The sequence below is a fragment of the Phaethon lepturus genome, unplaced genomic scaffold (genome assembly GCF_000687285.1).
Source record: "Phaethon lepturus isolate BGI_N335 unplaced genomic scaffold, ASM68728v1 scaffold41332, whole genome shotgun sequence".
Classification (NCBI taxonomy): Eukaryota; Metazoa; Chordata; class Aves; order Phaethontiformes; family Phaethontidae; genus Phaethon; species Phaethon lepturus.
This window is the reverse complement of record NW_010523363.1, coordinates 2,001-16,379: the sequence shown is the minus strand read 5'-3', so window position 1 is coordinate 16,379 and position 14,379 is coordinate 2,001. Positions and strand designations below refer to the sequence as shown.

At 42.1% G+C, this 14,379-nt stretch overlaps 2 protein-coding genes across 2 annotated transcripts; one reads left to right on the top strand and one right to left on the bottom strand.

The window, feature by feature from the left end:
* Window positions 1-752: 752 nt before the first annotated feature.
* Window positions 753-2,531, top strand: ZAR1L (zygote arrest 1-like). The gene is made up of 4 exons (XM_010282103.1): window positions 753-1,358; window positions 1,668-1,760; window positions 1,904-1,978; window positions 2,388-2,531. Exons 1-4 carry the CDS (start codon window positions 753-755, stop codon window positions 2,529-2,531), a joined length of 918 nt encoding a protein of 305 aa, XP_010280405.1.
* Window positions 2,532-6,740: 4,209 nt separating this feature from the next.
* Window positions 6,741-10,554, bottom strand: LOC104616933 (protein furry homolog; the record flags this gene model as incomplete). The annotated part of the gene is made up of 3 exons (XM_010282104.1): window positions 6,741-7,567; window positions 8,162-8,355; window positions 10,444-10,554. Coding segments are annotated over 3 exons (564 nt in total), but the record flags the coding sequence as incomplete, so codon positions are not given.
* Between the last annotated feature and the right edge of the window lie 3,825 nt (window positions 10,555-14,379).

The window sequence follows — 14,379 nt, the reverse complement described above, 5'->3', positions numbered from 1 at the left end:
GTTGCCTGTGGGGTACCCGATTTTTCTGTTAGTTTCCCAACCCTCCTTTTCCTTCTTTTAAGACCATAAAGAGAAGGAGCTGTGAGCAAGCAGACTTCCCCCACTATGAAAGCCATGGTTGTCCCAGCTATGGCTGAATGACAGCTATTCGTCTTTACAGGGTCTTGCAGAGATGTGCTACTTTTTGAGTGCCAATTACTTCTCGGGGTTTACACAGCTCTGTCAAGAGCACCGATTTACAGCTGCATAAACAACTGAGGCTTTATTCAGCCCTGGATTTATTACTGCAGCTTCTATTACTTCAGCCCTGCGGCTGCATTTCCTACCCAGAATCGCAGATGAAGGCCTCCAGGAGCAGAGCAAGGCAGCCTTGTGGACACGTCGCACAGCTGCAGCCTAGCTCTGCACAGGCCTTGGCCTTCTACAAAGACCTTACTGAGGTGAGGAAGGGAAATCCTGGATGTGACGGCCGGAACAGGGGCTCCGCGGTCTGCGTGTCCAGGCTTCCCACACCGTGTGCATGGAAACACATCAACTCCTGTTTCAGCTCCGCCACAAGGACAAAGCTCTGGGGGCAGAGGTGAGGGCAGGCCTGCAGCCTTCCCTTTGCAATCAGTCCTCCCTCCCCAGCTAGCCCCACCGGGCTGCAGCCAATTTCCCCATCAATTAGCTACAATTAGCAGCAGCCCTCCAGGTAAGATAAAGGCTAGGGGAGGGAGACAACCAGGACTGGCTTTTCTGTGGCTGAAATCATGGAAGGCTTTGTCTATCCCCCCTTCAGCACATACCAGAGCTTCAGGGGTAGCCTCACACCAAGCCGCAGTGGGGACCCGAAGGTGAAGCAGCCCAGCTGGAAGCAGAGCAAGAGCAGCAGCATCAGCCCCTTCCTTGGGGGGCCCCTCACCCCCGTGCCCTCTGACTACCTGGACAGCTACCGCCGGGCCCAACTGCAGGCCCTGCTGTCGCAGGTGAGCCCCAGGCTGACGCCGTGGCTGCACCGGGCCAGCACCAAGGAGGTGGGCGTGCAGGTGAACCTGCGGGCTGATGCTGCTGTGCAGTGCTCGCTGGGGCCGCGCACGCTGCCTGTTGGCCACCCTCTTAGCTCCACTGCCCTCCGCACCCAAGGGCACCTTGCCCTCTACTTGCCCGTGCTGGACCACCGCCTCTTCATGCTGCCTGAGGCTGCTGGACCCCAGGAGAAGGAAGAGGCATCTGAAATGACCCCTGAGGAGCAGATGACAGAGGATAGTAGCAGAGAGCAGCAGGAGGGCCAGGCAGAGGCTGCTCTGCCGAGTGAGGAGACAGCAGAGACACAACGGGAGGAGGCTGTGGCCCCCAGACGGCGGTCTGCCTTCCAGGTGTGCAGTGCTGGGACACTGGGGCCTGAGGAGGGGCTGGGACTTGGTGCAGCCTGATCTGAGCAAGAGGTGGGGGGTTGAACCATGAAGCAGATTGGAGAGAAATCTGTTCTTGAGCAGCGAAAGGCAGAGTGTTCCCCACTCTGGCTTCCTGCTCAGGTCTGCACCCTGTGTCAGTAGGGTCTAGGCAGCTTGGGCTCCACTGCAGTAGTGCAGCCTCCTGCCTGTGAAGACATGTGGTGTAATGGGGGAGCTGGGCTGGGTGCTCTTGCGGTGGTGGAAGCTGCTCAGTGAACTTTCTCTCTGCAGTTTTTGGAGCAGAAGTATGGCTATTTCCACTGTAAAGACTGCAAGACCAGATGGGAGAGTGCTTATGTGTGGTGCATTTCTGGAAGCAACAAGGTAGTTAACAAGTAATTTCTTGTTCCTGAGACTTGGAAATGAATGGTACCAAATCTGTGACAGATGTTTTGGCACAAATTTAGGTACCTGTACTGAACACCCCGAGTAAGTCTTTATAGTAACTGAGAACTTGCCTTTTTCAGGTGTACTTCAAGCAGCTCTGTCGCAAATGCCAGAAGGGCTTCAATCCCTATCGAGTGGAAGCAATCCAGTGCCAGGTAAGTTACAGGTTTCTGTATCCTGGTAAGACTGCCAGAGTTTGTCATATACTCTAATAGTTTACAGCTGCTGAATCTGATATTGACTTTATCAAGAAGAGAAATTGCTTTCATCAAAGTACTAGGAAATGTGATTTGTGAAAGGGATAATGGGATAGGACTCCATCCTCCTGCAGATGGCTTATGAGAATGGTTTTCAGTTCATAATGTTATGAACAGCTGCATGTAGTGTGGGGTTTTATACCTCTAGGTGAGAAAGCTCTTGGAGCTTAACTCCACAGGGTTTTTACTGCAAGAGCTCCTCTAAGTGTATGAGCCCAAATGTGTTGCTATGATTAAGAAAAACTAAATGTCTAACATGAAGTGAGGACCCTTGATCTATTACTAATAAAATGCCTTGTTTCTTAAGACCTGTTTGAAGATTCGTTGTTCCTGCCCTCAGAAGAAAAGACATATTGATTTCAAGAGACCTCATCGCCAAGAACTTTGTGGCCGCTGCAAAGGCAAGAGGCTGTCCTGTGATAACACTTACAGCTTCAAATACATTGTCTGATCCCTATGCCCTCTTCTGTTCTGTGCTTTGCACTTTGTCAGTCTCTTGCAATGTTTTGACTTTAGGCTTTTGACCTGGCATTGGAAAATGGCTAAAGAGTTTTGTATTATTTATAAAGTATTTAACTTCATTGTATATATGCTGTGAATAAAGGTTTGTGCTAGTTTGTTACCCCTCAGTTTCATCTTGCTGTGATGAAAGAGGAAAGTATATCTAGAAGGAAAGAGAACCTATTTGATTCCCTACAGAAAACAGGTTTTCTTTTTAATCTGTGTTTAGGGAATGCTAAGATTAAAACTGCAACAGCAAGTTTTTCTGTAGTCACTCAAACTGAACTAGTGTGGAAGATGCAAATAAATGTTCTGAAGCATAAAGTCTGAGGTAAATACACGTGCAAGTGTGTCTTCCCACTGCCTTTGTCAAATGTACTAAAAAAAATAAAATCAAACAGCAGTTTCAGATAACCAGAGACTATGTCTGTAAGATACAAGGGAAAAGTGTAAGCTACCTGTTTTCCAAGTGAGAAGGGGAAAAAACCTTTGAGCTGGGGTATCTGTGCCAGTATAACAAATTTGCTACACTTAATGTGTCCTGAAAGAGGTAGAACAAGTCACTGTGCCCCCAATTCAAATGAAGGCTTCTACCTGAGAAGCTTTCCAGTCTTGTAAGGTAACTCCAGGGTAGATGGCTTAAATATAACTAAATGCCCTTTCCTGGGGACAAAATGCAGTCAGGGCAATCCTAGTAAAACTCCTGCTGTTGTAGAAGCACAGTGGGGCATTACTGCAGTTCATGTTGTCCGAGGACTTCAGTGAGTTGGGAATATACTAATTTCTACTCTACCTGAAGTTTAGATATGATGCTAAGGAAGCTAGATGGTTACATCATGGGTTTTATTGTATCTGTGAAGAATCACAGAATACTTTAGGTTGGAAGGAACCTCTGGAGGTCTTTATACTCAGTGGAGGGCCAATTGTATCACGTTGCTCAATGGATTATACTCTACAGGACAGTAACAAGTGGTGTACAGCAGGTGGTCTATCCTGGGACCTGTCCTGTTCTACGTCTTTACCAGTGACCTGGAAGAGGCAACAGAGTGTACCTGTCAAGTTTGCAGGTGACACTGAACTGGGGGGACCAGACAATACAGCTGAGGGTGGTGTGACCATTTGGAGGCATGTTGGTTGCCTGGTGGAATGGGACAGCTTGAGCCTTGTGATACTCAGCAGGGACAAAGGGAATCTCCTGGATGGAGAGAACCCTTTGCAGGACACAGATAGAGGACTGTGTGGCTGGGGGGCAGCTCATCAGAAAATGTTCATGGGGTTTGGTTGGCAGTGAGCTGGGTGTGAGCCAAGAGTGGGCCCTGGCAGCAAAGGGTGGCAACAACATCCTGGGCTGTATCACAGAATCACAGAATGGTAGGGATTGGAAGGGATCTCTGAAGATCATGTGGTCCAACCCCCCTGCCAAGGCAGGATCACCCAGGGCAGGCTGCACAGGAATGCGTCCAGTCGGGTTTTGAAGGTCTCCAGAGAAGGAGACGCCACAACCTCTCTAGGCAGCCTGTTCCAGTGCTCCATCACCCTCACAGTAGAGAAGTTTTTCCTCACGTTGAGGTGGAACTTCCTGTGCTGCAGTTTATGCCCATTGCCCTTCATCCTGTCACTGGGCACTACTGAAAAGAGACTGGCTCCATCCTCCTGACAGCCACCCTTCAGAGATTTATAGACGTTGATAAGATCCCTTCTCAGCCTTCTCTTCTCCAGACTAAACAGCCCCAGGTCTCTCAGCCTTTCCTCATATGAGAGATATTCCAGTCCCTTAATCATCCTCGTAGCCCTCCGCTGGACTCTTTCCAAAAGAAAGAGTCTCTCTTGAACTGGGGAGCCCAGAACTGGACACAGTACTCCAGATGAGGCCTCACCAGTGCAGGGAAGAGGGGGAGGATAACCTCTCTCGACCTCCTGGTTACACATGGTCTGTATGAACAGAAGTAGAGCCAGCGGAGTGGGGGAAGCGATTGTCACCCTTTACTCAGCTCTCGCTAGGCCTCATTTAGGTTATGGTATCCAGTTTGGGGCTGTCTATATGAAAAATATGTTGATCAACTGTAAGGAGTTCAGTGGAGGCCACCAAGCTGGTCACAGGGCTGGAGCAGTTGCTCTGTGAGGAGACGTTGAGGGAACTGGACTTAGTCTGAAGAAGCAAAGACTTCAGTGGGACGTAGCCTGCCAGGTTATGGTTATGGAGGAAAGATGGAGCCAGGCCCTTCAATGTGGCTCATGGTAGGGGGGTGAGAGACAACATGCATAAGATAAAAAAGATAGATTCAGACTGGATAAAGGAAAAGCTTTTCTACCATGAGAGCAGTCAAGTAGAACAGGTTGTCCAGGGAGGCTGTGCACTCTCCATCCTTGAATATTTTCAGGACCTGATCTGATCTCATGGCTGACCCTGCTCAAAGTGGAGGCTGGACTAGATGACCTCCCTGGGTCCCTTCCAACCTGAATTTTCCTGGGATTCTGTGATCTGTAAAATATCCATGATTTTGCTAAGTGACGGAGCAGATCTCAGCTTTTACCAACCACTAAAGTTTTTGCAGACCACAACTACAGTTCTGAATAGCTTTCAAGAGTGAAATACATAACTGAAATCTGAAAACTTCTCTGACCATTGCAGATTATTTTACTCAGAAAAATAGCTGTGTGATTTGCCTTGCATCTATTTTGTCCCACAGCTATAACTGTGCTGCAGAGCTCTGTGGACTGCAAAATCAGACAACCTGTAAAAGAAGTCGATTGTGCCCCTTTTATGCATCAATACAAATATTTTTCAAGATCCATGTAAAATTGTGCAAGCATTTTGAAAATTAAAAAGAGGTGAAGGGGAGAGAGCTTTACTGGATTCTCAGAGCTGAGGCTGATACAGTAGGCTGGACAGCTCTTCCTCTAGCATGAGGGAAAAACCCACTGAAACCCAACGCTGGAATGAATAGGACCATTGCTGATGTTTTTAACAGAAACAATTCTTCAGCTCTGGATTTTTTTCAGTTATGAAAATGCTTTAGTCGATGTACTCTTCCCAGGATCATAGAATGGTTTGGGTTGGAAGGGACCTTTAAAGGTCATCTAGTCCAACCCCCCTGCAATGAGCAGGGACATCTTCAACTAGAGCAGGTTGCTCAGAGCCCCGTCCAACCTGACCTTGAATGTTGCCAGGGATGGGGCATCTACCACCTCTCTGGGCAACCTGTGCCAGTGGTTCACCACCTTCATTGGGAAAAAATTCTTCTTTATATGTAGTCTAAATCTGCCTTCTTTTAGTTTAAACCCGTTACTACTTGTCCTATGGCAACAGGCCCTGCTAAAAAGTCTGTCCCCATCTTATAAGCCCCCTCTTCCTGTACCTACAGACTGACAAAAAAATCCTTAGATTTCTCACTGGTTTCTTTCAGTGCAATGAACACCATAAACGATGAAAAAGGTGTCTTTTGGGCCGACCATTGATACCATCCAGAGCAGTACAGATTCAGACAAGAACACAGTCCTCATAACAAGCACATACTCTGTTGTGATTATATATGACTTTTATATTTTAGTTAAATGGATGTACTGAGCCAAATATCAACCAAAGTTACTTCACAAAAACGGTTAAGTGTATTTACAGAGTGAATAAGTTACATAGCTGTCAGAATAAAAGTGTCTCAGATGTGCAACAGATTTACATGCATACATTTAACACTGGACAGCAGTTAAATGTAAGAAAAAACATACAGGTATGACTTTTATATATACAATACAAATAAAATAAGACATCTCTTTAAAGAAACTTAACATGAGAACTTGCATTTCACGTTAATATTTTTACTTTTTATACTCAAAATTTGTATTAAATAAAAATATGCATGCATAACAGTTCAAAAGATTTGACTGTGTGATGGGACTTTCTCCTACAAAATGGCAAGTTAAATTAGATCAACTGTCCTTTAATAGTATAAATATATTCATAAAAGCAACCCTCTAGTAAAAAGCAGCCAAGGTCCTTTAAAAACAACAAAAAAAAAGAAAATCTACCAAGACCATTCATGATGCTTGGGGGCCTAAGAACAGACCTCTGCAATATGATCCAGTACCTTCAGAGACAGTAGCCTAGTAACATTAGGAAATGTACTTCATAGCAGCTCGTTGTTTTCAGATACAGTAATCATATTCAAATTACAGTGTACATTAAACTGTAGTCCATTTACAATTTGTTTCATATACACAGGCTCTCAGCTTTTGACCAACAAGTTTGCAAGATTCGGTGGCCAGCTTCATTCTGCCCATCTTTCACTCAACCGAATAAAAGAAAAAAGGAAAACATGTAAAAGTTTGTTGGTTTTTTTTTAAACAAAAAATATTATTTTGTGAAGGAAACATTGCACTTTTGCCAACCTAAAATTAATTTGCTATAAAGGAAGTATTGTTCAGTGTAGTAGGCTTTGGTATGCAATGGAAGTCACTTCTTCAGTAGTGAGTTGCAATTGCTCAGTGAAATGCTAACTGATTTTTGTGCAACAGAGAACAAAGGATGTTGTTCCAGATGCTCTACGCTACCTTTGTCCTTACAGTATTGCTACACATTTGAAGCTCAGCCCATATCTTTTTAGAAGAAATCTTAAATGTAACAAGAGTGAGTACAGTTTGACCAAACCTTTGTAAGGCTGAGAAGACATTGAGCCACCTCACTCCAACAGGGCAGCACTCCCAGCTCGAAAGAGGACACAAGAGTCCTGTCAGAGACTTGTGCCGGAAATGCTGGAGTCTGGAAGAAAAGTATTGATGACCCGGTAACTCTGAGCTCTGCGAATCATGTCGCGGATCTCAATATTCAGTTCCATTAATTTGGTACAGATTTCAGTCAGGCTCTGGTTGGAGCCCACCAGTGCATAGGTGCCCGTCTGACCCAAGGTTTGGTGCCGGAAGTAAATGTTCAGTAGTGTCTGGACTTCATCGTCAGAGCTACTTCCAAAGATATCATTGGGCCACAAAATCCTGCAATCAAACAGGGAAAGAATGTGCGTATCATTATGGGTGTATTAGCGCAGACGGAAACTAGGTGATAGAGATCTCTAAAAGGAGAACTGACTCACACACGCTTATAAGCCAAAAGCAACTCACTGTTTTATGCTACTCATTTGTTACTCAGACTCTGTTATTAGGCACAGACATCACATAAAAGCGCAATTCCTATTATCTAGAAACAAAAAAGCTTAAGAAAACTCATTCAAATAAGTGTAAGTGAAACTGGGCTGAATGTTAGCTGATGCCAGTGATATACAGCTGTAAGGAATTAGCTCTATAAAAAGATTCTTAAGAGCCACACAGAAGTACTTTCGATCTACGCAATGTAATTAAACATCTTCATTGTTGCAAGCATACATGTTTGTATTACTGATTTGATATTGTTACTTGTGGCACACCCCTGCAAAAGTTAATAATAGCAATGCCCCCATGTACCTTGTTGAAACATAATAAATTAATTATGCTGACCCAGCACATTACATTTAGTATGAAGTTAGGAAGATAGTAAATGCGTGCTCTTCTATTAATGTGAAAGTCTAATATGAGCCATGTAGCAAAACTTGCCTGCATTCTCTTATTTGCCGGACAGCTTTAACAAGTTCATTGTTTTTCAAACACTCCAGCATGGACTGAATAGCTGCTTCCGTAGAATTGAATGTGGGCTCAGATTCCGTCGTCAGAGGCTCAGCTGCGATTGCAGCAGTAGCGTCCTTCAGATTTTTCTTCAACTCACTCAGTTCTCTTGACATATTTAACAGCTGTTCCAAGGAGAGAGATGGGAGATGGGTATTTTCATTCTCCATAGGCACCAAAGGGAGCAGGTATTTCAAGTCTGTTCCTACTACTACATTAGATGTACACATTACGGAAAACACCCCCTTTTAACACAAGGACGTTTCTTGATCTCTGTGCACTGTACAATATAGGAAAAACACAAACTACAGATTTTTAAGCTTCCCTTAACCCTATGTTGTATTTTTGGCTTGTTAAAATGCAAGAGCACATCTAAACAATCTTTTATTTTTCACCCTGCAACTTTTTTCATATCATAGTGGAAAAGTTTAACTAAACATTTACTTCTCTTAGCAGTGATGTTGTTATTTATTTACAAAACAAATGCAGGATCTTCTATGATTAACAGATGGACAGGAATTGTATAACCCTTTGTCAGGCCGAAAAGTTAATACGGCACAAGGCTCATCAGTAATTCACAAGTCAACATTTCATTGATAAAGATGAACTTTTTGTGCTCACACCTGCTAAAAATAACCACTGTCACATGAACTAACAATGGAACTTCCTTTAAATAATAGCTTATGGCTCTAGAAAAATATGTGAATTTCATGGTGAAACAGCTATTCCTACATTATTGTTCCCCAGGTCCATAGGCTGCATTATTTATAACAATCTAACAAAATTGGAACTGTGAAATACAGTTACAGAAATCAATTATCTTCTAAGGAACACAAAATATTTCTAAAATTTAGGCTATTCTAAGACTACATGCCTACTGTCCTGTCTTCTCTTAAAAGTGAACAGCCCAGTCACACTACAAGCCAGCCTTCAGAGCTGTTCCTTAAGATACACTAAGTATTGAAACTCCTTGTACTACTAGAGCACCAACTGATAAAACAAACCACTTCTGTTTAGAGGCAATCTGTAAACTACTAGAATCTGTCATAAAATACATTTTATAGCTTGACATTTTGTTTTACAGCTACAAGCAAAGTACAAAAACGTCTACCCCTCAATAGTTTAAAACATATACACCTTACCAGGAGAAAAATATATATGGAATATATATTTTACCATCTTTCCTTAAATGAAGATCATTCCACTTAAAGTGATCACCTCAAAGATATTTCAAAGTATTACGTATTTGATGCAATTGCTGAAAATAAATTTGACTCTTAACAGTAATGTTCTTGTGAAGTGTTTTTTACAGTTAGATATATAGATTTATCTAAAAACAGAGAGATATTTGGGTCAAAAGCAATAGTATGCTGTGTCAAAAATATTTAAAGAAGAAAGCTTGTAAAAATCACATAATTAAAAAATCTCATGACATTAAGGTATTTAGTTAATTATATATTTAAAATATATTTAATACTCTTTGGAAACATTAAACTCATTTTGCTTTGTTTATTCAGAGAACAAGATTGAGTGGTACACTTGCAGTCAAATTATAAAATGGTTCTACACTACACACCTTTGCTTGCTCAAGTATGAGAGAATGCAAAACCATTTAATAGCTGTTTGTCAAAAACTGCTGCAGACGTTTCTAATATAATGCACATGCAATGGAGACAGTTTATACGGCTGGAAATTACAACACATTATTCCAGCAAAAACCTTAATTTTGCATCCATATTAAGATTAATTTACCAAATTAGTTTGTTATTGTCATGCTAACAAGTGCTACTGGTCTAAGTGTCTCCACAAAGTTCAGATAAAATCAGTCACGATCTAGGAAAAGGCTATTTTCTGTATGTGTGAAGGCAGCTCATTTTCCCTAAAAATTAAGGCCTCAATTAAAATAAAAATAAATCACATGCAGATGTGCAAGCCCTCTTTACATTTAAAGTGTGTGAATGAAGTTAAGATTCCATGTATCATAGATCAGATCCTTATATCAGATCCCAGTCTCTGAAAGTACAGTCAATTACAACAAATACAGCATCTTGACTATATTTTAATGTGGATGCTGGTGTATTGAAGGGCTTTGTCTGCAGACTTATATTCAGGGTGAAATAGTGTAATCTTTGGTTTAAGTCCATAGAAATAAAAATAAGAACATGAAAGTAAAGTGGTATTTTCAATATAAGACTTTGTAGTTTGTTACATACCTCTGGCATGGAACTGACTTCATGCACTTGTCCAATAAGTTTACAGTAGGACTGAAAAAGCAACAGCAGCTGGAAGTGCAGTTTATATAATCTCTGACACAGTTCCAATTGCTAAGGAAAGATTTGTAGGAGAAGAAATAATTAATAAAGATCAATGAGTTCAGATAATTTTCAATAAGTAATAAAACACAATGAGATAGTTCAGTTCTTCAAAAAATATTTTACCCAAGTATTATCATACACTATTTAAAAAAACAAGTAAGGTTCGTTCTTCTGCAGGTAAGTCATGTAGGACATTGAAAATCAGAATTATAATGTCTAGCTCTCATGTAGCACATGTCAGCATCGATCTCAAAGCAGTTTATATAGGTTAGCTTCACTGTCTCCAGTTTGCAGCTGGGAAGCAGAATACAGGGGAAATGACTTTGCTGCATAGAACATTAAAAATCTGGCTTCTACAGTTTATTCTCCCAGATAAAGCAGGTACCGTTCCATGAATAATAACTTGTTCCTTCCAGTGTACTGCACAGCACCAGACACGAGGTGTCAGACACATTGAAGTGACATGCGATGGGCACGTCTGCCAGGGAAGTCCAGTTAATATGCTCATGGTCCCGGTATCTGCGTGTCTGTCAGGAGGGGGAATTTCATTGTTCCACAGCTGGATAATGGTGGGGAAGGGAGGAATGTTTAATCTCTGGCAAATAATGGAAAAAGTGAAAATTTGACAAGTTCCAGTCAGGAGGCCTCCCGAGCCTTTGGCAGGAAAGCCTTACAGACTTCAAACCGTATTTGATTTGTCTTCTCTTACAGACACAGTGACCAAGGGTGGGCTCAGTGATCCTTCCATTTGCTTGCAGGAACTAGAGCAGAGTTTCATGCCAAATATGGCAGAAAAGAAGAAGATGCTATTAATGACCTTGCTTCCTTAAAGCACTTCATACATGCTTAGCTACCAGCACATACTTTAACTATTTGCTGAATTGGGGTCAGTTGCAAATGCCAGCACAAACACTACTGAAAAGTACTTTAAAAACATCATAAGCATTAATTTAAGTGTTTGTTTACATATGGTTCAATATATAAGTGGCAGGGGTTTTATTAATAAGCCAAAATTATAACCATATCCCTAGCATTCCAGTTCCCAAAATTTCTGCACCAGCCAGACAAGGCTGAGGTCAAAAGAGAGGTTCTTTGGCAAATTTCAGCTTTTTTTGCCAGGGAGGGGTGGACACCACATACCCAGCCACGAACAGTCGGCCAAGGGCGCCGCCATAACCAGGCAGAGCTAGTCTCCTTCTGAAGGAGGTTTACGAGGAGAGCGGGAGCAGAAGGAGAACTCCAAGCCAGCGGGCACCGGCCTGGCAGGGCTCGTCCTGCTGGAGGGCAGGCAGACGGGGCTGCTCGCGCCTCAGCGTCGGTCCGCCACAGCAGCAAGAGTTCAGCGCTATGGATTTGCCTGGTCTGAACTCTGTGCTGTTGCGGACAAACTGTTTCTGGTATCTGAGTCGGTGTGTTCAATGTTTGGTTCTGGTGAGCGGGGTCAGAGCGTTCCCGCCCTGAATGGAAGGGAGGAATCCCACCAGACCTGACACAGCAGCAAAGACACCCGCAGGAGCCGTGGGGCCAGGCAGATCTCTGGCGGGGAAGAAAGGGAGAGAACGGACGTGCGCCCTGCTAGGACAGAACTGACTCGTGGGCAGGATCAAAACCTACGGGTGGCCAAGAGAATGAAGAGGTAGGGCATGAGGGACGCTGCCTGTTAAATAAACCTGCCCAGATGCCGTTCTCTGAAACTGAGGCCATGGAGCGCTGCCAACCTTGCATCTCTGTGGCTAACCATTCTCCTCCCAAAATAAAGAGTGACTGTTTAGATACAACCTCCTGGAAATGCCTCTGGCTTCGGTCTTCTCTCGAACCATGCTCGGGCATGTCAGGGGCTGGCTGGCACCCCAGCCGGGGAAGGTGCGACCCGTTCACCCCAACGCCAGCCCGGGGACTCATGCGTGCTGCCTGGTCCTGGTTAGTGCACCGGCAGGGACACAGCCCCAGCTTCTCCAGTAGGGATCATGTTCACTCTACTCAAATTTTGGAGAACTGGCAACGCTACGTAGCAGTTAACAGACATATACTTGAAGTTGTCAGGGAGTTAAAAAGTAATTGAAAACCAGGACACGGCATAACACCATTAAAAAAAATAATAAATCTCATGACAGCTTGGCATGTAACACAATTTTTTTTTAGTCCTTGGAGAACAGTAATTTAGTTTCACCCTTCTGGCTACTAACCTCAATGAAGACAAACTAAGGCCAAATTGAAGACTCAGGTTTGACTCACTCAGTATTTAGTTATCGAATCAAGCAACTCAATTTTTGTTCTTCCTGAATAAGTATTAGAAACCAATAATGGTGAAACTGTTCATCAACATATAAAGAAAAACAATTTGAAACATAACTGTCAACTATAAATTGCAGTTTTTCATTAGCACAAATTGAAAATTATGAATTTTAAAATAGCGAAAAATTTCATCGTCCACTCTAGCATATTTTATCCACTCAAAGGTCTGATTTTTTAAAATTTCTGTAAATGACCATTTAAAACAGCATATGAAGGTGTCAGAAATTTGGCACAGTATTTTTAGATTTCACAAAACACACCTTAGTAAATTATTTTAGTCACTGCATGTAGAACCACGTATTCTACAGGAAAATGGTAACAGAAAAGGAAAACATGCTTAGAAGTAAAACAGTAAAATTGGGGTGTATTAGTCCATCGATGGATGGACAAAGAATATGAAAGAACTTCGACTTACTGCAAGAGATTCCATTTGCTACACAGCAAGCATGGCACAGGAGAAAAGGAAAGGAAAGAAAGTATAGTGTCAGTGTAATGCATGCAATAGGAAGCACAGCCCATCTTTAATCGCATAACTTGTCAGCAGTATTAGCAATGCTTGCCTCAACCTGGTAACTGGTTGGAAAAACCACATACAACATGCACAGCATTCTTAATAAAATCAAGCTTTAATTCTAATGGTAAATTACAGTCTACACATCCTCAGTTAGATCTTCATGTTTATTAGTTTTGATTTATCCCACTCAATAGCTCAGGAATTTACAGTGAAATTGTGTTAGAAAACTCCTGAAACAATACTTCTATTTAAATATACTTTCTTTGTAATTAAAAAGAGCTCATATTGCAAAGTACTGAAAAAAATCAGGCAGGGTTTTGAAGTGATGAACAGAACTGTACTTGTTATTTATAAATATTCTGTTACTTATAAATACTTCTATCTTTGGATGTAATAGATCTAATGAAATTTCCAGGTTAAGCTTTGTGACTGCTCAGTTTATTACTTCGCACATTACAATGGAAACATTTTGCATATCACTTTTAAGTTATGACTATCGTTAAAAAAAAAAATCCATAGAAAATGCCAGTTTGGTTTCACAACACGGCAATGCCACAAGTTCAGACAGCTTTGTATTCCTTCCTCTCACCAGTAATGATTCACTGATTCGTAATTCTGGAGCTATTAAAAATGTCAGTGTAAGTCCTGTTGCAACAGTAGTAAAAATTCTAATTGACCTACATTAGCATTTCAAAGGTTAGGGGACTAACTTCTCTCAAAAAAGTGTTCCTCTTTTCTTTGCCAAGAATGACTACTTGCACTCTGTGCACTTCTAATGCAGCTTTCCTTATTTTTTTTATATATATATTTCACATTCTCATGACATTTTATATGAACAAAGTCATCATGTAAATGCTGTTAACTAACAAACAGAATAACATCTGCCCAGCCTGATGTCAGTGCATATGCACAAAGTGTTAATAAACGTTTGGAATTCTTATTAAAATCATTTACCTTACCATCAATACAAAGGCAGCAAACACAGAAATATGAAGTAATGCTAACTTGGTATAGCTGAACCAAGT